The following is a 25,174-nucleotide window of genomic DNA, read 5'->3' on the forward strand; positions in this document are numbered from 1 at the left end:
TATGAATCGTGACTCACAAGATTGAAAATTTCACACACATATTTCACCAAACAAACTTATCGAACTCCTCTTGAACTAATAAATGTGATAATAATATTAGTAAAAAAAGGGATATTCTTGAAGTAAAATAAATAAATAAGAAATGATATAATGGGACAAGGTTGGGGTTGTTTTTGTCTAGTGAAATCCAAGATTCTTTCAAGTCTTGGGCCCATTAGAGATTGTGTTATCTAATTTTGTCTATATATTACTACCTTATACTTTCTTCGATGACCCCTCCTTTCTTCCTTTTGCTTTTTTGTTTTGCTAGTAGAATATATATATATATATTTGCATGCATTCTTCAATCTTTCACGATTTGATACAATGAAAGACAGTTCTAGCAGCAGTGGTGGCGGAGGACGAAAGCAAGGCGCCGCGTCACCGTGTGCGGCGTGCAAGCTTTTGCGACGCAGATGCTCTCACGATTGTGTTTTCGCTCCCTATTTTCCTGCCGACGAACCTCACAAATTCGCTAGTGTTCATAAAGTCTTTGGGGCTAGCAATGTTAACAAGATGCTCCAGGTTAGCCTTAATTCGAATCTCCTTCTTTTAATTACACCGCCACCAATTAATGTCACTTTCGACTTATGCTATAATATTTATTTATAAAATAGCATGGTAACAAAAAAGTCATATTGAATTTGTAGTGGGACAACATTTTGTGACTATCTGAACGTGCTATATAACTTTTTATTGTATGCTTAATTTGCACCTGTTAATATTATGAGTTATAATGTTATATACATATGCACAATCAAATATATATACTTCATTATTAGTTGGTTAAATATAAGGATAATGATCTGTACAACAAGTTTAAGAAAAATAGTTTGTTTTTTTTTTTAAGTTTATTAAATGTACATACTGAACGATTTAAAACTATGGGGCGAAATTAATAATGCACCCAATTCAGTGTGTCTGATGGGCTTGACCATGGTCTTTAAACGTACTCACCCACATGATCTAGCTAGCTAGTTCCTATATGTCTTGTCTTATTGCGAAAACTTTGTTTCTTTTGTCAAGTCATGATGATCTAGTAAACAATTTACAACAGTTCATCTATCACTATCTTTTGGATTTCATTGTTACACCAAATCCTTCATGTCTATTCTTCATATAATACCTATTCTATAGGGGTCCGGACTCTAGACTTTAGTGGTCGGTAAGATGCATGTTGTCATTATCATTAGAATTGTTAATGGTATAGCAAAGTAATAATACTAATTTCTTTCATATTACCATTAGGTTTTAAATGTATATATTGTACTCTATGACATTTTATATTTAAAATGGTAAAAATTTTTATGGGCGTACGAACAACAGCACGGACACGGATCATCCGTGTTGTTCTCACAATAAGGTAAATAGTTTTTTCTTCATTTGATCACGTTATGACAGGGATGTCAAAGCTGCTGCAACTCGCAACAGTTTTATAGGATCATTAATTTGCTAATTCTTTATATAATCGTTGTTCTCACAATAAGGTAAATATTTTTTTCTTCATTTGATCACATTATGACAGGGATGTTAAAGCTGCTGCAACTGCAACTTGCAGCTACAGCAGCTTTACAGGATTATTAATTTGCTCGTTCTTTATATAATCTCGGTTCTCCTTACATTTAGCATATTATCATGACATGTAACATCAACTATTATTCTTACATTGTCTCTCTGATTGATCTCGTCATGCATTTTCATATCGTTTTTGTATGAGAACTTAGCGCAGTTACTCAACAAAAAAACACTAATGAAATTGCACGTAACGTTGCAAAAGCCTGTTTTCTTGTAGTGCAACTCAATCCAATTCCAACTCGTCTTTGAAACCTAGCTATATGTTAGCTCAACTAACTTGTTTTGCTACGAAAATACTAAATTGGATTCACAATGAACAGGAAGTATCTCTTTTTGTTCGTTGTAACCGAAATTTAACAAAGCCTTTTCGCCATGAATTCGGTTAATAACAGTTGAAAGCCTGTGGGACCATGGTAAAATCTTAAGTCAAAGAAGGGTTATGAAGTACTTTGCACGTACTTCGAAATTTGCCATGTTATAGTATCTATATCTATATATATATATTTAGCTTTTGTCATTTCAAGTCATATTCGACAACTTGTCTTACCCCTTTTTCCATTTCCTATCATCATTATTTTCCATCATTTCTTTAGACTTTTTCTCTTCTATCGTCTTCTTTTTTAACAAAAGATCCAAACATGTGAAACACTTTCCGCAAGAAACAATCCCACCGCACATTGATTTTTTGAAACTTTCGAATTTAGGCTTTCATATATTGCAACAAATAGTCTACCATATATCAATCTTTTTACCAAATATACAATGAATTGAATTTATAGGGTGAACTAATTACTAATAAAGGAAGTGTGAACCACAAGTGTTTAAGCAAATTAAAATTAAAAGAACGTACGATAAAAACGGTTATGATTTTTCTGGTCAAATGATTCTTGTGAAAATTAAAGGATTGTGAACATGCCTCTTTATTTTCTTCTTATCAATACAATACAAATCAGCTACATTACATGATTTTAAACCAGAAATACAATTCACGTTATAATAAACAGTTGGATTCTTTTAAATTTGTCCTTTCTAGCTTTCTTCAAATTAGTAATCATAAATACTACGTACTATATTCAATGTTAAATAAAAGGAAGATGCAATATATATTAAGGCAATTGGTCGTAATTCATAGGTAATCATGATGATGGACAAACTTGTCTTCTTTTGATTTTAAATCATAAACAATTAAACATCAACTCGTATAGTAGGTCAAGATTTTGGGTCCCAAATGGGATGATATTTCTTGAAGCCGCTAGCTAGCTAAGATCCCAAATGTGTGCCCCCTTTTGAGAGTGTACGTACGTACATGTAAATTAAATGACTAATAATTTGTTACTTTGCTTAACGTAATTATGATTTGATTGCTAATTAATCAAGTGATTAAGAAGTTGTTTAAACTAATTGACACTCATAAAAAAAATCATACATGTTTGTATTGATCATGTAGGAATTACCGGAGCATCATAGAGGAGACGCGGTGAGTTCAATGGTGTACGAAGCCAATGCTAGGATCAGGGATCCGGTTTATGGTTGTGTAGGTGCGATATCATCTCTACAACAACAAATAGACGTACTTCAAGCACAATTGGCCTTGTCACAAGCCGAGGTTGTTCACATGAGAATGCGCCAATACTCATCGAGTCCAACAAACCAATCACCCGAAAACATCTCACCTCAATCACGACACCACCCATCACAAACACCAACAAGGTCCCTTTTTGGCATGGACATGGTGGTTGACCAAACTAATATGGGCATGGGGGAGTCCTTATGGTCCTCATAACTAAAACCCATATAATATTTTTACTACTACTTGAGGCTTTCTTTGTTGTTTGCCGCACGCCCCCCCCCTTTTTTTTTATTTCGGTTTTGCTTTCTTTTATCTTTTATTTTCTTGATATAATATCCATAATATATATACTATACTAATATATATATATGTATCTCTCCACTATATAGTGAGACGAAGATGATGATGTTGACGATATATGATTAACCATATTGTAAATTTATAAATTATTGGTCCTTCCATTTTATATACTATATATGGTATTTGATTTGATTGAGCTAAACAAAATATATATTTGTATCATATTTTAAAGGTTATTTTAAGTATGATGGTTAAGTCTTACGTGCTTTTATATATTTAAAAATTGATCGGGTATGTACACTTATATTTGATGGTGGGCCGGGTTTTAATGATATGATATGGATGGTCTATATGAGGTCCACTTTGATGGTTCTAGAATTGGAACAACAACAAATACAAAAAGCAAAACACACTAATTAGAAATGGTTGAACCATGCCATGCCATATTTATGGGCTATATATATCATCATATCTTGTCCACAAAACACATGGAGAAAACAATATGATGCATATATGTTTATGTTGGTATCTTTAAGGTTTCTTTTGAAACATGGTGGCCTCTTTCCGCATAGCATAGACCAGTGTACTTTACTTTCTTTTTCTGGTTTACTTTGTCGCCAAGGAATTGAATATATGATGCATGCTTGTTACTACTCGTTTAAACCTCTTTTGGTGTGGCATATTAAACATGAAATGAGGATTTGAATTGAAATTAAGGTTTAGCCGCTTAAACATGTCCGGTTGAAATATATCCTAGTAGAGATTAAAAAGTTTTATATTAGTTAGAGGTCGGAGCGCCATAAACACCAAAGCAATTTCCAACCGATAGCCAAGGGAACATCACCTCGTGTGGCCGATAACGCAAAAGTGGGGAGTGCTTTCGGGACCGTGTCTCGTTTCTCCTCACCGGCTTTCTTGCTAGCCGTTGTCCTACAAAATTTGACCATTGAAAGTCAAAGGGTAAGTGGGAGGAGAAGGTAATATTCCTTGCAAGTAGAAAGAGATAATAAAAATAGGAGATATTGGGGAGGGTGTACTCCCCTTCCCCTATTTCTTATTGACAACATTTAAAAAGTTGTTACCATAACATCCACACTACATTAATAATTGTTAACCTTTAAATTTTGACCTACTAAATCTCACATAATACCATTATAGTTTTATAATACCCAATAAAAAAATCAAATGCATTTCAAACCCACCATGTGCCCACCATTTTGGTGGGTGTTGAGTGAACCAGGAGTTTACTATCATGGAACCAATAACTACGCTATTATATGTGATTGAAATTAACTAATTAAGTATATAAGTGACACATCAATAACATTTTATTTTTTTTTTAACAATAAGACTTTGCTAAGATAAAAGATTACGAAGAAGGTACTAACAATCAATATACCAAAACTAGAGATACAAAAATTTACAAAAAACTTTTGCTCAATCTCGAAACTTTAACTATGCTCCATACTATGTGACAACATATTTATATGTCTTATCTAACATGGTATTGTTAGAACTACTTCATCCTATATATGTTGAATCTATATTTGTGACATAATTTTAAAACTATGTACAATATAACGCCGAAACTTATTCTTGTTTTAATTTTTCATTTCTTTTGTCGGTATCTTGTTACTGTTTAAAGTTTGTTAATGGAAGCTGATATTCGTACTATTATTATTGATGGATGTATCATAACGTATAAGTTTTATAGATGCTTGTACAAACTAGATTTGCACAATAATGATAAATCTATCAAAAGAAATGGTATTAATATTACTCCCCTTTATAGATATTAGTGTTTAAACCATAAACTAGTAATCATTTCAATCTCCTAACGTATGGGTCAAAGTAACACGAAAACTTAACGACTGTTTAGTCAATAAGAGTCGGATAGTAAACACATTTTAATAAAATGATTACTTGAAAGTTTAAAATAAAAAGCTCATAACTTATTTTGAACATTAAAACAACTTAATGTTGAAAATTCTGATCATACCATCATAACATCATTAGCCCCTTTGACTAATCGGATAGGTCAGGTTATTGAGGTATTAAAAACCTCAACTACTAGTCTACTATAGAACATGCATCTTTTATTTGCTTTAAACTATTATATATAGACTACTGATGAACATTAGGGGCCCAATATACTAGGCCCAATAAGTTACCAATTTACGGGTACCTTTGGGCTTAATTAACCAAAAAAACACAATTCGATTTACTTGTAAAACGATCAAAGACTCCTTATTCAAACACCGTACCTTTTCATTTTTATTTATTTTCGTTCGATTCTTTTTTTTTTTTTGGCTAATGCATATATAAATGTTTATTTATAAAGTCCACTAAATTTTGTATTTTTTGTTTCTAACCAAATTTAGGTTGGTGATTTTATAACCTAGCTAAATGTCTATCTATCTGTTTAATATTTTTGATAGTTTAAATTGATGTTAGAAGCTATAATTTGAATGTATAAAACCCATAATATCTGTATTATCAAAAATTTAATATATATTAATCATCTATATCCACGGGCGGTACCAAAGGGGGGCCGAAATCGGTACAAACAAAATACAAACTTCGGTACGTGTTCTACTAATAAAATTTTAAGATATCTATAGCTTTAAGAAATTTGCTTTCTCGGAAAAAGGTTACTAATTAAAAATTTAACTAAAAAATGAAGTATATAGATTTGTTGACCATTTTTCTATGATAAAATAAAACTAGCTAGATTTGATTCATGTAGGATCTATGTACGTAAAAGATTACTTTTGTGATATATACTAGTGGCCCGGGGTCTTTTCTTCATGAAGTGGAAGACAGTCTACCATCATTATCATATATAATTTCTCTAAGGATTATTGTAATAACAGTACTCACAACCCAACTATACGATTTTAGTATGAAGTTAATTTTAAATCCTTCTTATTTGGAACCGACTCTTGGAGACAAGGGCTAGAAGCATTTATCCACATTTTTAGTTAACGTGAACAAATTAAAATTTTTGTCACGCTTTTATGTGCGTAAAAATATGTGGAACTAAAGACGTCTAGAAAATTATTCACATTAAAAAGTGTGTAGAATTAAATTAAAGTTCACACTTTTTCATAATTATTTTGTAACACCCCATTTGTCCACGCTAACTAAAACCGTAGCGTGGACAAATGAGGTGTTATAAAATAATTATGAAAGTTCACACTGAAAAGTGTGAACTTTTAATTATACACACTTTTTAGTGTGGAGAAATTTCTACACACTTTTAGTTCTATATATTTTTACAAACACAAAAGCGTGACAAAATTTTAATTTATCCACGCTAATTAAAAGTGTGAACAAATATAACATTATTTGTAGCGAAAGTAAGCTTCAATTCTTTTACAACGTTTAGTGTAGTTTTTATTTTAAAGATTTTAGTACGAAGTTAATTCTAAATACTTCATATTTTTAAAAAGAGCTTACATTTTTCAAAACGAAATGCTTTAATTAAGCTTAATTGGGTAAAAACTTGTTATTAAACTTACTCATGATTTGACACATAGTATTGCTCGATCGTCCTCCATCAGCATATTTTTTTGTTTTACGCAAACGAATGTAGACACACTAATAGTGGAGGCAGGAACACTTGGAATTTCGTTTTTTCACATAGAACCTTATATTCTAAGTTACGGGAATTTGGAGCAGACGTTGGTATCATCTTCTTTTAATTTGTAATTTTATTGGTTGATCAAACTCGAGGAACTCGATCAATAGATTCATATATCTGCAAAAAATTTTGAGCGCATGGAATTTATTCGATTAGTACTACTTTTTCAAAGAATCCACATACATATTAAGTGTACAAAAATACTAATAAAAAAATGTGAAAATTATAATATTTGTTATCATATGTAATAATTAAGTCAAACCACTTGTTATATGAGTTAATCAACGATGATAACATGAGAAATAAAATGAGTATTTGAAAATAGAATAAATTATGTCGTTTGATACAAACAATTATGATTCTCACCTCTTCATTCTTGATTTCGTTCTTGGGTTTAATTAAACAAGGGAAGTCTTTCTTATTTCATTTCTCTTTTTTCTATTCTATCGTACCAAACACCCCGTTAGATCGAATGGCCAACTGGAGCTCTCTTTTGGGGATGAACCGGAAGGGGGGGATTGATGATTGCTTGGAGACCCATGATCGAATCTTGATTCCCAATATTTTCGGTCATTTACTTATTGAGCGTGTGAGCATACATGTTATCACTCGTGTTCTGGCGGAGTGTGTGGGTTCCAACTTTTAGTATACTATCCACCTTGAATGTCACTACCGTTCAAATCATTAACATTTAACACTTTCGGTTTAAAAAAGTAGATAAATAAATAAATAAGAATAAAAATAATAATGTAATAATAAGTCAAAAGTCAACTAACTAACAAAGTAACAACCAATGTATATATGTACAGTTGATGTCTCTCAAATCACATCCCAAAAACAGGAAGAAAGATATAGTTATGAATCAACCACAACAACCATGATAATATATATATAATGATGACTCCAATTATATATGATATATCTCAAAGATATATGGTTTCATTTTCAGCCTTGTATTCTTAATTGCTCTTATACATCGTTTTCTTTAGTGGGGTGTCACCATTTCAATACATGTACATATATATATAGAGATATGTACCCATATATAATATATGTGGTCAACCAACCTCCATTACTATAAAGATTGCACCAAAGTAGCTATCATCAACCTTTGATTACTGCACAGATTGCTGATTTTGTGGTGGAGAAATGGGGCCATATATATATATGGAAAAAATGAATATATAAGGTTCCGGCATCTTAGCTTAGGTGTGGAACCCCTCACATACTAATTTTTTTAAAGTTTTTTGTTTAATAAATAAATTCTTGGGTCCCATGAATTTTATGAATTAGAAAACTAATATGTGAGTGTTTCACACCTAAGCTGAGGTGATGTACAATGTTATATTACCATCCCGTGTATATATATATACACTATATATATGCATGGTGAACAGTTAGCCCTCATGACATGGGATTGTGAAAGTTGGTTACACAGGGGGTGTACAGATATGAAACTAGATATAGCTCTTATTTGGCTTCAAAGGACAAGTTAGTTAATTGGTTAGATGATTTTGATATATAGCCAAGATTCTCGGATCCACTTTCTTAATTAATTTATATCGTCGACTGCTACTGGTTCCATTGTTATGGGTTGGCCCCTGTGGTCGAAACACAATCATTGTTTTGTCCCGTCGTCGATCTAATCACAGCTACTACACTTTTGTGCGCACTTTGGCATGAGATCGAAATACTGGAAATGAAGTAGATCAATAAGACTAATTGCTAATTACTACTTAAATGATAATCATGGCTTATAAAAATAAGTTCCTAGTGAAGTCTTTTGGGTATAATTAGGATAGAGTATTAGAGGCCGGCAATTATCATAAATCCGCGATAAGAACAGTAGGAATTTTGCCGATTTGAGTCATTTGGGAAAATGCACTAGGAAATTGTTTGTTCTAATTTTATGTAGGCAGAGGCAGCTTAGTTAGCTAGGACCATTATTTTATTTAATTATATGTATATGTTTTACTTTAATATTTGTTTTATTTTACCTAAAACCTATATATATATATATATATAAAAGTTAATTTTATCAATTTGCTTGAATATATAGAATGTACAGAAGGGAAAAGTTTCGAAATCAGATATAGTGTTTGTAGTTTTGATGAATAAGTAGTAATACGAAATAGTGTCCAATATATATATATATATAAAAATACAAAATTAACTTAATTAGATCTTGTGCTCCAAGCAGTCGATCAATCCTCTAGCTAGCTTGGACTTTCTTAATTTCCATTGTAATTACACTTGTCAAGATTCTAACTTACTGTATATAAGTTCGATCGGTTTCTATTATGGGTATGCTAATGGGTTGCATGCAAGACTTAAAAAAGTGTGTTCATTTGATGTTTTAGCAGGAAACCTAGCTTAGGCACAAAAAGTAGTATAACTTTGAAATCTAGGAGCATATTAAAAGGCATCTAATCCCATCCAATCCAATTCCAATCCCAAAAAGGAAGACATGATATTATTTACTAGACCATCTTTTTCAAAGAATAAATTAAACAAAGACTGGATACAATATTATGCTTTCTAGCTTTCTCACTTTCTTTATCTATCACCCAATCTATGATTACCATTTAATTACACTTAGTTCCCGTAATGACATGACTAATCATATGTTATTCCATTAATCATTCCCCAATTGTACTTCCAAGTACTTTGATCTTCCAATAAATACATCCATAAACTGTTACGATCTCTAGGGATCCGTGAAGCAAGGTTCGATCAAATTTATTACTTCTGAGGTTTAATTGTTTACACAAAATTACATTCTTAATTAATTTTTGCTATAGTAATTAAAAACATTCAGATAATCAATAAAACTGCAAGAGAAGACCCTAAAAATCTTTTAAACTGATTTTCATTGATCGATTGCTTGAAACCGTAATGGATATATATATATACATGGAAGGATATATATATTATGATCGATCATATAGCTAGATAAAAATTGAGATTAACAAATAATTGATCTAAATAATCTGTGGTGAATACAACAAACTAGCCATTGCTTCTTGCAGCCATTCTTCCTCTTCATCATAATCCTCCTTCATCTGCATGCATTAATTAACATTCAAATAATTAGTATTTGTTTAATTAAACTAGTGTAATATGTACACCATTTATATATTTTATACCAGAAAATTGTTAGGGTATTGGCGTTGAATCTCTTCCTCAGAAGGATTATAATTGGTAGTAGATATATTGGGAAGCGCTTGATCTTCACACGGTTGATGATGATCATGATGATGATGATGCTCGTGTTGATGCTCGTTTTGATGAAGATGATCATTGATGTTCTTTGCAAACCTCCCTCGAACTCGTACTCTCTTGTCAGCTAATGTCTTTCGGCATTCATACTACACAACAATTCATCTTGACATTAACAAAGTGTTTGGTTACAAGGAGTAGTCTAGCTTGAGTTTGAATTTCTAGAAGCACTATCTAGCTTCTAAGATTTCATATCAAGATATGCATATTATCATTAGACAATTAAGCTCAAAGAATGCACTATTTTTTTTTTTGTTAGGTATGCACATCTTCTATAAGGATATATAATTTTTTCTAAGGTATAAATCTACCGAATGTTCTAAGGTTTAAATTTTATTCTATATATAAACAAAGATAGATCAAAAGAAACCTTAATGGTCTTGTTGAAGTTCCTTTGGTTTCTCTTCTTGAGATACCTCATGATCTTGTCTTTCCTTTCCTCCATGGAGTACCTCCCAATTTTTAGAGTCGGTTCTTCGACTTCCTTGCTCGTTTTTGGGCTTTCAGATTCCTGCGTAAATGTTTTTTTTAGAACGACAGAAATTTATTACACATAAAAACCAACTAGCAAGGCGCTAGATGATCACAAGACAAAATATTACAAGCCTAGTATACACAAATTAGGATATTGCAAACCTAGCTAGAAAATTAAACAATAGTGCAACCCTAATTAAGTAATTATTTGTGAGCTAATAATATAGGGAAAATTTATAAGATAATTATTTGTGACTTAAGGGGGTAAAGCTAATTAAAAATTTTATTAAAAAGTTTGAACATCATATATTAACAACAAAAAGGAGGTAACACTCTTTCTTTTCTCGCTTATTATCATCAGAAAATGTGAAGTAAAGCATACTTTAATTAGGTTTTGCATGTAACATGCTCATGGAAGATTAAAGCTAGCATAGTTAACTAAAAAATATGTATGGAAGAAATTTGCTTACCCAATTATTAGTTGGAGTGGGATAGTTAGATGACCAAGAGTTGGAGTCATAGCCGCCACCGCCGTTACAAAAATACTCATCATGTTCAACCTTTTGATAATCACTTCCATTAGGAATCTTACTAAATCCGGTGGGTGAAGTTGGAACCACCATTTGATCAGAAACTCCAAATCGCTCCGGAATTGAAGCCTTCCAAGACGACGATCGGGATATTATTGGTGTAGGGATTTCATAATCTTGTGGCATTGTGATCCCATAATTGTCAAAGAAACAAGGTGAGATAGTAGTGTCATCACACCACATCGGTAACGGTGTCGCCGGAGTTTGAAAGTTGCCGGAGAAATTGTCATGAACCTTGGAGAAGAAGGCCATATGTTAAGGGTTATGGGGTGGTGACAATTATTAGAGAGTTATGCATGGGGGAGTATTTATAAGCAAGGCATCAAGGAAACGACATCATGCGGCTTTGAAGGAAGTTTGCAAAGGGTCCCATTTATTTTTGTACATTTTTGATATAGAATAAAATGTTAGTTCTGATGGTCATGTATGAGTCAAACCATGGTACCTAACTTTCACTAAATGTAAGCTATCTTTGATGATTTGTTTGGTTGGGTTTTTTATAGCATTAACATTGTAGCGGTTCAACTAGTTATAGTTGAACCAATATATTCGATCGAACTGGTTTTTAAAACATTAAATAATTGGTACATTGTATTTTTGTTTTTGGTCATACAAAACGAAGAGCATGATGAGATAGACACCAATATCATGTTTGTATTCCATATATATTTCACCCAAAAGTTTCTAGAGGCGAAATGATATATATATATATATATATATAGAACTGTCCAAAAATATTGTCACAACTTACAATTAACTCGTACTATATATTACTAGTGTTTAAAAAAATTAATATATTGATTACAATATTACAAGGATCCCCTTGGGTTCAGTTGAAATGGAGTTCTCCTAGCTAGAGAAATAATTAAAAGAAATGGTTTCTTGATTGTGATTAACTTCAATTCATATCGGTAATCGGTTGATCCAGGATGGGCTAAGGATATATATTATCAACAACCTCTTTAAGTACCGCGCGTGAACTTAATTATTTGTGATAACATATATAATTATGACTTAAAATTACAATTACGTATGTACCATTTCGCAACATATATATGTACGGGCCTGTGTACGTTGGCAGGATACCAATATCATTCTTTATTCATCTCCAAATATTATTTTATTTCTTTTATTAACTTATTACTTTAGCTGACTTTGTAAACAATTAAAACAAAACAGCACTGTTGCAGAACTCACCGAGACGAGCCGGGTACTCCCCGAGTACTTGCTACAAGGTAGGTCGCTAAGTTAATTGGAGTTGCCCGATTACTCCAACTACTTCCCGCCTGGCCTCTTTGACCCCACGAGTAGCTCTCCGTTTAGGCCCGAGTACTATCAACTATTTAGTCGACCGACCTAGCTAGGAGCACCTAGTGACTTTTGCAACCTTACAAAAGAGTACTAGGCATGTACGTAATATATTAAGTTTACGAAGTTTAGATACACTACAATTTATTTATTTTTTTCTAAAAACCATCCAACAGTAAGTATTACGCAGGTATAATCTTTAAAAGTTTAATATATCAAATCACAACTCAAAAGTCTCAATTTTCCATTGATGAGACCAAGATAGAAAAAACGAGATGTCAATCAATTGACTTTCAATTCCACTACCTAGCTACTTATAATTGTCAAATTCCAACTCAGTTTTGCAATGGAGAACCCTATTTGAACTATGCAAAAAATATTTTCATACAAGATCAGCATTACTACTTAATTTATTATTAATAACTACCTAATAAATTGAACATTATACAATAAGACACATGATCTGATTTTGATGATTGGGCCATGTATCATGTTAAATAGTACGGAGGTTTATGGAAACATAAGAGTATAGTATCGAATAAGAAAATGTTTAGGCCTTGAAATTAATGAATAGGATTCCCTTAAACAAAAGAGTGATCGAGGACTGTTTTTTCAAAACGCAATGAGTGTGAGCCACACGCACATCCACTATGGCCATCATTTTATATTTTGAAAGGAAATTAATCTGACCTATATTTCCTAGACCTAGAATCTAGCACGTGCCGTATCCACCCCACTTCTATACCTTTTCCTACGTTTTCACTAAAAGCCTAAAAGAGGTGCTTGGTTGGGACATGGGATTAAGTAATAACAACGGAAAGGCATGCCAAAGAGAATACTAAAGAGCATTCCTTATATCCTTAATTAATCTTTCCAAACACGTACACATAAGAATAAGACTATTTAAACCTGATAAGCAACGTGCAGTTGATGTTCTTTTCTAACCATTTAGGTAGAAATAGGAAGAAGTCTATCTATCTAAGTGGAGGTAAGGTCTGTCTAGCTAAATCTACCTCCCCAAACACCGTCGAAATATTGAGTCCCAAAACCGATACATGATCCTAATTATATATATGGCATGTGATTTACACTTGTTAAGGGAAAGGCTATAGAGATTGTCGATTTTATGTGAATGATGGACTATTTGGAAGTTTTGAAACGAATTGAAGCAGCCTAGCTTCTCGTATGGAAAACATCTAAAGGAACTTCTCTTTGAGTCGATTGTTTCTTACTCCTTTTATTTGGTATTCAAATAAATGTAAGAGTGTTGCATTTCATGGAATAAAAGACTTATAAACTTTCTTCTATTCATATGACTTTTATATTTTTGCATCAGTTTGATTCCTTTTCAACTGTTTAGCTGTATTTTAATTAATATAGAGAATTGTATATACCATTCAAATAAATTATCATTCATATTAACATTGTTTATGTAAAGATTACTTGATTTAAAATCAATAAGATTCATATTTACATGTTATATATTGTATATATGGATCTTTGTATAAGCACATGATTACTAGCTAGCTATTTTAATAATAAACTAAAAGAATCTTTGCTATCATCATTTTTACAGCTACACCAAAAGAACAGTACAAGAAGAAGAAGAAGAAAAAAAAAAGTACAGTTAAAGAACCTCTTGTTAGTTAAGTTATGCCCGACCACTTTATGAAAAAAACATGCAAAAGAAGATTAATTGATGAGTAGAAAAGAAAGATATATATATATATATATATAGTATCGGGTGCCCGGTTGTATGTTATTCTATTTCATCGTATTTGGGACCGATTTCTGAATGCATAAGACTTTTAGTTCCTCCAAAATGAGCAATTACGCAACAATAATGCATGCTTGTTAATTAATTGTTTGATCTCAAACTAGAAGATCGATGACACAATGCAGGACTTAGGATATACTATTCTAGCTAGTTTTCCAGTTTAGTAAACAAGCATTTTGATGTAATTATAATAGCCATAGATAATAAAGGAGCCATTTGCAAAATACGTAGCTTTGATGTGGTGTAGAGGCTTTTTTTTTGGTCATTTGATATCACTTATCGACCTAAATATATATCTTTCTATCTACGAATTTAAATCTGTGGGAAACTATGTTATATAAGCAAGATGAGAAAAAAAAATAGGTTGCAATTAATACACCCCACTATATATCACGACATATATTAGTATAATCTTTAATTTGCTAACAGAGTTAGTGATGGTCCATTAGTGAGGTTTAGTGCCTCGAACTCATGATCATCTACTCGATCGAATTCAACGCCCCTCCCCACAATTGTGGATATGGGGTTATTTGGCACAAAGATTGGTCAAGTGGTTAGTTTAAAATTTATAGAAGTAGGGATGGAAACGGACGGGTAAAAAACCGTGATCCGCAAATATCCACCCGTTATGGACGGGTAATTCCAATAAATTTTACCTGTGGATACGTAACGGATATAAATTTGTACCCGTTTGCGGGTTGCGGGCGGATAATGGATATACCATATCCGTCATACAAACCCACGATACCCATTTGAGAAATCCGCGAATATATTCATAAGATACCCATCTAACCCGCATACTATTTTTTAGTTTATATAAAATTTATATGTATATATGTGATAAGGATATTGGTGAACTTTAGATCTATATATGTATATATATATATATATATATATATATAATATTTTACACTTTCAATTTATAAATATGTTTTCATTGTTATGTTTAATTTCGATTTTATAGCTCACTAATATGCATATATATAAATTGTTTTAAGTTTCCAATTCAAATATAGTAAACTTAGAAATATTATTTTTTTAATGATAACCCGTGGATCTACCCGCAAGCTTGTATAACCGTGGATAATATGCACGGATCAAATATTTAACCCGTTATTGGATATCCGTGAATTGGCGGATCAAGAAAAACCCGCGGACATGGTAATGGAAAACAGATATCCGCACCCGTTACCTGCGGGTGCCATGCCTACATAGAAGTACAATGTGACTAACAATTTTTAAATGTTATTTTGCCATGACATAAGAAAATCCGAGTAAGCAAACATCAAGAGGTTGGCTATCAAGGTCTCTTTTGTGCGTAGACCGAGGGTTCAAATCTTCGAGACGACTGCCTACTTTTTCGTTTTTGAATAGCAAAGCCTAATTTATTATACACTAAATATTAATGGGCTGTCTACTTGGATGCATTTCTTAGGATACAAACCATTAATTAACCGTTAAAAAAAATCCATGTAAAATGATTTGTATATATGGTAGTGTATACCCAATCTAGGGCTACTTCTCAACAATAACCACCATTAATAGATTCTTAATCATATCAGTCAATCATTAGTTTAACTCAACTTCTTTCCTATTGGCCGTAAATAAAAACCTCAAGATTCTAAAGAAGCATAGTCCCCTTTACCAAAAAGTTAATTATCTTTATACAAGTGTTCACCACCACCATCTTGTACAATATGCTTAAAAGGGGACAACATATATTACTTGTATTAGTACCTATATTGCATTATAGCCCTAAAACATCTAAACATAGAAAAACAATAACATAATGACTACCAAGGTAGCCTGGCGGCCAGACATCCTGATTTCATTATAAGGGGTTTATGTTCAGACCCCATTGATAGAAGGTAGCCTGGGAATAAATGTTGGAAAACAATCACAAGACTAACCCGATTAGACCGTAGACACCTGGTTCTATGACTCGCGTTACTCGAATATCCGATTAATCACATGATGACCCCATTGCCAACAAACATGCATGAAAGTCAGTCGAGCCAGTCACTTTATAAGATGGTCAAAAAAACAAGTCCTTAAATTCAAGATGTCATAGAACCAAACAGTCATGTTCGATTGATGCCAATTGTGTAGTGGGCTGCAAAGAGATATGCCATAGTCTACATCAAATCAATTAAAACTAATAATTTGAGATAAATATAGAACTGTTTGGCTGCACCCTATTTGATTAGGGGTTCCAACAAGTATAGCTGGTGTAAGATGCAATTTGCCCTGAGAAAGTGAATTTTATAGAATGAGCATCAAATCGACCTGCCAGATTTTGTTCATACATATACAACTAAAGCGTAGAAAAGAAAAACATATACGCAAAAGGACAAACAGAACATTAACAATAGTATATAGTATATCTACAAGCAAATAATAATTCTACAGATTTTAGTATATTAAATCATACATATACATATATAATGTTATATATGTCTATATATTCTTTGCATTGAACAACATAGTACAACACTATCTCTTTTTCTTTATTGTGATTCGTTTATCTTTTTGCAACACATCTAATATATCTGTTCAATCAGGTCGGCTTCTAAATGTTTCTTCATCTCCATGTCTTATTATTATTTACTTTTACTATTACTATGATAATAACAACTTTTTGAATAACTATTTTTTCATGTTAAACCAATGTTGAAACTGGCACCAATCGCACTAATACCCACTACGCACCAATTTATGTGCTAATCGAAGTCAAGAGGTACTACCAATTTATGTGTTAATCAAACTCAAGAGATACAATAAAATATATTTCATTGGTCGAGTTTCAGACTGATATACTTATAAAACATGCGGGTAACACACATGTAAATGAGTACATGGATGCGGTTTACTCTATTTAGGTGAAAAACGAGTTTTTGACTCACATGTACGCAATCTAAGCATGATATCTTGTGACCGTTTCCACGAACTTCCCCTATTTATAGTAAAGCTCGAACCAGACAACAAATGGTATAAAGAATCTTCACTCCGGACTCATCCCAGGCCCCCAATTTGGTCAAAAGTTCTGCAACTTGAACAATTAGATTTATGTACGTAACGCAAAAGCATACTTAGTCTTATTCTTATATATCACCAAACCTTATGACTAAACACTGTATTCTCACTAAAAATATAATTCAAACCCCATAAACCCATTTCTTTCGGATCTGGGTAAGTAAATTCTAGGGATATTCTAATCATAGAGAATTAGAAATAGAAACAATGAATAAAGATTCAAAGAGGGGAAACATAAAAACATAGGCAAGAATGGACAAACAGAAATTACTATGCAAAAAAGTCTCTAAAACTAACTAGTTTTGGAAAACATCACATTTGCCTCTGATGCTATTAAAAAAATATATTCTATTTTAAACAACACGATCAATTCAAAGATCGAAACTCACAGAATATTTAATCAGATCTTAAAAAAAAATTCTCTACAGACGGATGGGGACACAATATACAAGTGATGAAGGATAAATGAGCATCTCTATCATGGTCTTCACCTTTTGTGGTTAAAACATTAAAAGTGAGACACATGCATATGACTAGTTGAGACTTATCTCAACAGAAGAAAGGGAAAGAATCACACAGGACACATACAAGTGAAATACTAAATTAACCTTTTGCGTTGCACTAAACAAATGACACAAGCTCGCGTCTTTGATGTTTAGCATATGCAAAACAAATGTACTTTAACAAAATAATGATATCCTGCAAATAGATGGTCACAAATACCAAGTACGAAATATAAAAGTGCATCCATCAAAACTGATAAACGGTTAATCAATCATTGGTTATGGGTTCAGGTACGCATTGAAGATTAAAAATTCAGTAATTTACATTTCATACAGGCATGAAAATCAGTAAACACTAAACCTACACAAACCTTTAGCTTCCCGCTACATTGTTTACTCCTGACATCTACGTTTCAACTGATTGTTCTCCGGAAACCTGATATAAAATTAGCAAGGAAATGAAACAGAAGGTCAAATTTTGCAATTATTGGAAACACTGACACAAAGTGGCAGTTTTCATCCATTTGGTCATAAGCAAGACATTTTCTCTAGTTATGTCTGTAACAAGTCAAATGGATAAATTCAAAAGTATTAACTAAACATAAAGCAAATCAAATGGGTTGAAAGTTGCCCAAAAGATGTTTTTGATGCATATGATACAGCCTAATTTGATCAGTTTATATGAAAACTAGATTACTGTAAAAAAAATATTTTGTGTAAACCTTTAAATCTTTAATACAAGAATAACCCATAACAAGCCATTTCAGGTAGACTCGAACCAGACCAAAAGCTTACTTGTTTTGACACAGAACCATTTTGACGGCTACCTGTGCCTGCCTGTGGCCACCTCTAATAATTTATATTTAAACTTACTTAACACACAGAGAAGTGAGACACTCACGTCTTATCAAGAAGGTACATCTGCAACATATGATACACTTATTGCTTATTGCGATTTAGCAGAGCTTGAAATGATAAATACAGATCTTTGTTATCAGTTCCGAATATTTCTTCTGCTTTCTTCAAAGTCTCCTGAAAATATAAAAAGAGCAAGATAAATAGCAAATTCGCAAATGGAGGTCTACTGACATTGAAACATAAGCAGTACTACTCACCTCACGGGATTGCTTTTGAGCATTTAACTCCTTTATATTTGCTAAAAAAGCGCTGAATTGCTCATAAGATAGACGACTCCTGGGTACACATATTTAGCATTTATTAGTGAATCGCCACTTATAAAATTCAATAGTGCATTCATGAAATTGGGTAATTGAAGCAGCAACAAACTACTGGGCAAAATTCCTTCTCTTTTTCCTTTTTGAATGATTAAATATATGTCCAAGGACCTATTCAGATTATTCAAAATTTCACATACATAAAAGCATCATAAGCATCCATGATTAGAACTCACCTTGCTTGACGGAAGACCTCCTTTCCATCAATTTTGGAGGCACGGCCTTCAAAAAAACTCGTGTGAGATAAAGAAAGAGACGACAAAAAAAGTAGACATGGAACAAAACTAGCAGATTTCCTATGGTTATAAGCCTTAAACCTGGCAGTGGGGGACCACGAGGAGGAGAGTTTCCAGCTGAAGATTGCTGACTCGATGAGTACCATGATGACATTGTACTACGCCCTTCATATTGGCTTTTTGTTGGGGATGTAGTACCAGAAGCAGAATATCTTCTAGGAGACACACTTGTAGAGATTGTTTTTGGAGTTCCACTTGGTGTTACACGGTTACTCATGTATGGTGTCACAGAAAACCTTTGACCAGCATGCTTTGAGGCTGTAATTTGACAATTAGCATTGTAAGAGATTAATTGTTTGGATTTGGATTTGCATTTTGGACTAATAATGTGATATTATATAATCATAATCATAACAATAAATCACTGTCATAAAATGAATTTTGACAAATAGTGTTTGGATGTGATCCTACTACTTAAAGTTGTAGAAATCAGATATACAGTTGTTAATGCTTTCGGAAAAACAACGCCTTAGCTAAGAAACTAACAAGTAAAATGATGTTTTAAAAATGAACATATTTCTGGTTTCCAAAAGTAATCAAAACTAAAATCTGCCAACTTGTTTTTATCAACTTGAAGATTATTCACACAGCAAGTTTTTTATATAACATTGTTACATAAAATTCGTGTAGTTACATATTTTGACAATACTTTTCATTAATTAAAATAAGAGTTAAAGAAGTCAAAAGTAAAATCTTAATTTTTTTTTTTCTATATAGTAAACTTTGTTGCAGCAGGTATGGAACTGATTATTTGACCTTTTAAAATCAGATAACCACAACATGAACCCAATTCATCTAAACACTAAAAATTGATTGTTACAGCTTCAAGTCACCGTAAGCAAATAATTGGATTTATAGAAGTATAAAGCACATCCAAACACTCCCTAAGTGGGAGCCACACATCATCACACAACTATCACAGAGAAAAAGTTTTCATACCGTCATCAGGTATATGTCCATCTGTAGAGCCACTAAAAGAGCGGTGCCTTCTATAACCGTTAGTCTCCTCTTCTGTAGGGTAAGAGTATATTGGGAGCACATTACAACCAAAATGGAAGGCATAAGACCATGGAACACTATCTAAAACCATCACTACTTGTCAAAGAAGATAAAGAGGTGCAGAATATTTCAAATCAAACATAAGATTTACCTTTAACCGAATAAGCCCTGGTGGCAGATTGGTCATATGTTCGTATATCTATAGTTGCTGATTGCTGACAATAAACATTATATAAAGGTTAAAGTTAGTTGAGCAGAATCAGAGTTTAGTATCAAATAAACCAAAAGTATTATCAGAGCCATCATATGTGTGAGAAAAATAATGTTAAGAAGTTATATGAACATACATTGACCAGTGGGTATTAGCAAAATTATCCTAATAGTTGCTGGAAGAATCTAACTGAGTAACCGCTTTCACTTCCTAACCATTTTCCCTCTTTCTTTAGCATAATCAATAGTGTGTGTATGTGTGAGTGTGTGTGTGTGTTGTGTAAAGCGAAATACGTGGGTACTTATGTACTATGTTGTATACTATTCACCTTGTAATTTTCATTTTATTATACTTTATTGAGATAATAAAGTTGCTATAATCTTTTGGCATCAACTTTTTTAATTCATTAATGCAATGCATGAGGGAATGATAAAAGAATAATGGTATGGAAATCTTACAGTTGAATCATTGTCGTTTAATGACTGCATTAATTGTCGTTTGAACGTCTCCAGCTGTCAAAACAGATAAATTAAGTTCACTATCAGGACTAGACTAAAACATATAAGGATCTCATTGCCATGAATTAATAGATAAGAAACTACTCAGCATCACAAGCATATTGCAAAATTCTGGTTTGTATGCAAGCATCAAATTATCATCACTTCAGATATTGATTACCATTTTAACAAATATAGGTGTGCAGATAGTTACGAGTATTACTTATTAGCAGGATTTCTATTTACAGAAGAAGCCATGCTCATGTGATAAACTATTAAATTAAAACTTATATCTCAACAAACTAAAAAAAAAAAAACAGTGGACACTATTTGGAATGGACAGAGTAATGATAGCGCTTTAGCTCAAAATATTTGCCATAAACTTCCAGGAAAACAACTATTATTGCCTCCATGACTTGGTAGAAAATATGGTCTCTTTCATACTAGCGAGAAAGACATTTTAGAAGTTGTGTATGGCAAACAAATTTACTAGAGTAGTAGGGATCACTAAATCTGTTAACATCAGAAAACACTGTCATATGACTTATTTGGGCATTGACAATCAAGACTTAATCAGCTTTATTCTGACAAATTACAAATACATGCTAATGCATGAACCAGAAAAAAGTCATTAAGAAAGCAGAAATCTATTGCAAGAGCTAACTTAGGAGTCTACATAAGAGCATAACTAATATACTATAATGCAACTTTCATCATCTACAGAGTACAGATACGTAGAACAATACTGTCAGTTCAGCAAATAGACACATAAAGTCTGAATGGAATACAAACTATGACATCACAAAACTACATAAACAATTTTCAATTTCCAATCAATTGAAGGAAATAATAAAGTTCAACTAGTCAAGCTATGGTATAGCAAATTAGCAACAAACTTTCCAATTAGCCCCGGCATAGGGGACATGTCCAATAAGATACTAAATCTAGACGCCTTACTTCATAAACTTCGGCCATGCTTATGTGGCGGTGACATGTCACATTGACTATTTCAGATCAAACTTTGGAAGCATAATGACTATTTGGTAACAAAAACTCTTTACGAAATTGACTCCTGATTCAAATTTACAAAACCTCCACAATGACTATTTCATAAAAAAAAAATTTGAAAGTACTAGCAAGGCACCCGCACAATGAGTCAGGGACGAATAGTTTCTGACAATTTCCTAGCTATATGGCGGTCTCAAAAGAAACTTTTTTTAAAAATTTTCGATGCTTTTTGGCAGTTTCTGTGGCAGTATAAGAGAGTGGACAAATGTATACTAGTATTTTATGAGTTATGTTTCCTATATCTAGAAAAACTTAAAACTAATAAGCTCCTATTCTATAACTAAAATAAATAAAAAATACTAAATAAAACAGGAAGAAATGTAAAATAAAAGTTATCAAACCTTAGCTAAATCGCGCCCTAATTTCTTCGTAGTCATAGCTAACGAATCTCGTTCCTCCACCAGTTTTGCCTTTAAAATCACCAAAACAAAAAAAATTACAACACTCAAAATACATACATAAAAAGTAGTACTTTACATATTAATAACCGTCCCCTGAATTTTCGCAAGACAAAGGACAAATTTTAATGCGTCAAATTAATTAATACTGACAGCCCTAAGGGCTGTCATTAACAAAACTATTACATATATACATACAGAATATATATATATATATATAACGGAACGCAACGAATAACTTAAGAATTACATTATCTTCAAGTGTAAGCTGCAACCGCAACTGAACATTATGACAAGTCTGTTTCAACTCAGAAACTTTGGCTTCAAGTTCGAAAATAGACCGATCTTTTTCATTCAAATTTTGTCGTAATTTATCCGCTTCGGATTCTAATTTCGAAACGCGCGAAGCAATCGCCATGGAAGTGATCTTGCGAGCAAGATCCAACTGATCATAAGGATCAGTTGGAATCACTGATAGTATTTCATCAGGTAAACTAAAATCTGGACTGCTGCTAATTGTACTACTGCTGTTTTCAGACATCAGGTGTAATTTTTTGAATTTTTTTTTAATGTTTTTGATTTTTGAATTTGAAACCCTAAAATAACTGTTATTTTTTTCCCCAATTTGAATTGTAGATTTGGTGAGAATTAATGTTAGGTAGACTAGACAGGGAAGATGAGTGTGCAACAACTACTACTTCGGACAAAACTATAGAATATTTTATTATTTTTACAAATTTTGTTTCAAAAGTAGTCCTCTAACTAATCTCATTTTGTCTTTTTTCTTCGAAAGACCGGTGAACGAGATGTGTGCCGAAAATAAATTGTTTCTTTTTTATTATGAAAATGATAAATCTTCCTTAACATGTTATCATCAAATAGTTATGATGATTTTTAGTCTATTTTATTAGAAAGAATTAATCATTTGCCTTTTTATTATTGTAGGTGTTAGATACACATCCATCTATATTTTTATTATAAAAAGGATATTACGTGCAAAATAGGAACATGTCATTGAAAGGTCTTCCAAAAAGATTTATGACAAGACTAAAATGATGACATGTATGTATGTGTTGGTACATATATGTATGGATTTGAGTGAATATATGGAATATAAACACGTAAATTGTATTCATATACACGACTACTATGAAACGGGATTAGTTTTTCAAGAAAAGTGATTGTTTTAAACTTCAAATCACATAAGCTTTTGTAAGATTGTTTGTTTAGAAACATCCAAATTTTGTTGTATTATGAAAATCAAAATTTTTACTGTCTCTATAATCACTCACATAAAACAAAGATATTATAACTTACCTCTCACGATATATTTGTAAGCAAATGTCACGTAAAAAATAGTAGTTTTTTTTTATTTTCATAGAAACAAAAAGCAAACGGGCAACAAGTTGTGTTGCCACTTCTTTTTGTATAGCAAAACTAAGACGTTTAAAAACTACATTCATCGATCGTGTCGTCATAACTAAGTTGTATGGCCACTCTTTTTTTCATAAGTAGAAAAACTTACATGGAAAGATCTTTTCCACATGTAGTACATAATTAGAAACTTTAACACTGTATTGTCGAGTTTTTATTAAAAGAAAAAAAAAGAGAAGATTGGATAGGGGAAGAAAGGATAGATAATTACATAAAAAAGAGGCATTCTTGAGTTGAAAGAAAAGAAAAGAAAGTTGATAGTTAAATGTATTCTTGAGTTAGAAAAGAAGGAAAAGAAAGAATAAAAAGATACAATTTTACATTTATAGTCTTGTAGTAATTAAAACCTTTATATAAGTTTGAAGGGTATAATAATAATTTTACCACTTCTCTTTCCAAATCTTGCCAAAAGTGACAAGAAAGTTTTGGGATCAAAACATCCTATTTTTCTCTTTCTTTCCCTTTCCTTTCTTTTAAAACAAGAACTCAAGAATACAAAAACTAAAAGTTTATTACCCTTTATTTTCTTATCTCTTCAAAATAAAACTCAAGAATGCACTCTAAGAAAAACTTATATGATATAACTATTTTGTAACAATTTGAAAAACATTAACCGAGATATAAAAAAAAATGTAACATTTGTATAATAATTACAATAAGATACAAAAATTATGAAATTTATTTTCGTGGCCAGAGATACAATATTTGCATTATCATATCATGTTATTATCCTATTAAATTAAATATTCAATGTAGTTTTTCGACCATAACATAAATTTCTCGTCAAAGTACCGTTTTAATATTGATGGAGGATAGACTCTTTGGTTAATTGTATTATCAGAAATATCAGATGGACCGGACATATAATAGAAGTCTATAGACCAAAACTAAAACTTTGGAAGCTATAGAAGGACTATATTTGCAATATGTTTTTGGCATTATCAG

The 25,174-nt window shown here is 32.1% G+C and overlaps 3 protein-coding genes across 3 annotated transcripts; 1 reads left to right on the top strand and 2 right to left on the bottom strand.

Moving 5' to 3' along the window:
• The first annotated feature begins 298 nt into the window (after window positions 1–298).
• Window positions 299–3,517, top strand: LOC122593759 (LOB domain-containing protein 4-like). Its single transcript, XM_043766205.1, has 2 exons — window positions 299–564; window positions 3,062–3,517. Exons 1-2 carry the CDS (start codon window positions 367–369, stop codon window positions 3,395–3,397), a joined length of 534 nt encoding a protein of 177 aa, XP_043622140.1. The 5' UTR covers window positions 299–366; the 3' UTR covers window positions 3,398–3,517.
• A 6,457-nt stretch (window positions 3,518–9,974) lies between these two features.
• On the bottom strand, window positions 9,975–11,733 carry LOC122594389 (zinc finger protein CONSTANS-LIKE 5). Its single transcript, XM_043766854.1, has 4 exons — window positions 11,351–11,733; window positions 10,777–10,917; window positions 10,274–10,495; window positions 9,975–10,189 (listed from the first exon to the last, which is right to left on the bottom strand). Exons 1-4 carry the CDS (start codon window positions 11,720–11,722, stop codon window positions 10,109–10,111), a joined length of 816 nt encoding a protein of 271 aa, XP_043622789.1. The 5' UTR covers window positions 11,723–11,733; the 3' UTR covers window positions 9,975–10,108.
• A 6,582-nt stretch (window positions 11,734–18,315) lies between these two features.
• LOC122593326 (uncharacterized protein At4g15545) lies at window positions 18,316–23,469 on the bottom strand. The gene is made up of 10 exons (XM_043765720.1): window positions 23,046–23,469; window positions 22,739–22,807; window positions 21,291–21,344; window positions 20,773–20,836; window positions 20,562–20,633; window positions 19,644–19,880; window positions 19,503–19,548; window positions 19,207–19,285; window positions 18,993–19,123; window positions 18,316–18,527 (listed from the first exon to the last, which is right to left on the bottom strand). Exons 1-9 carry the CDS (start codon window positions 23,334–23,336, stop codon window positions 19,031–19,033), a joined length of 1,005 nt encoding a protein of 334 aa, XP_043621655.1. The 5' UTR covers window positions 23,337–23,469; the 3' UTR covers window positions 18,316–18,527; window positions 18,993–19,030.
• Between the last annotated feature and the right edge of the window lie 1,705 nt (window positions 23,470–25,174).

This window comes from Erigeron canadensis, chromosome 3, assembly GCF_010389155.1.
Source record: "Erigeron canadensis isolate Cc75 chromosome 3, C_canadensis_v1, whole genome shotgun sequence".
In the NCBI taxonomy this organism is placed as follows: domain Eukaryota; kingdom Viridiplantae; phylum Streptophyta; class Magnoliopsida; order Asterales; family Asteraceae; genus Erigeron; species Erigeron canadensis.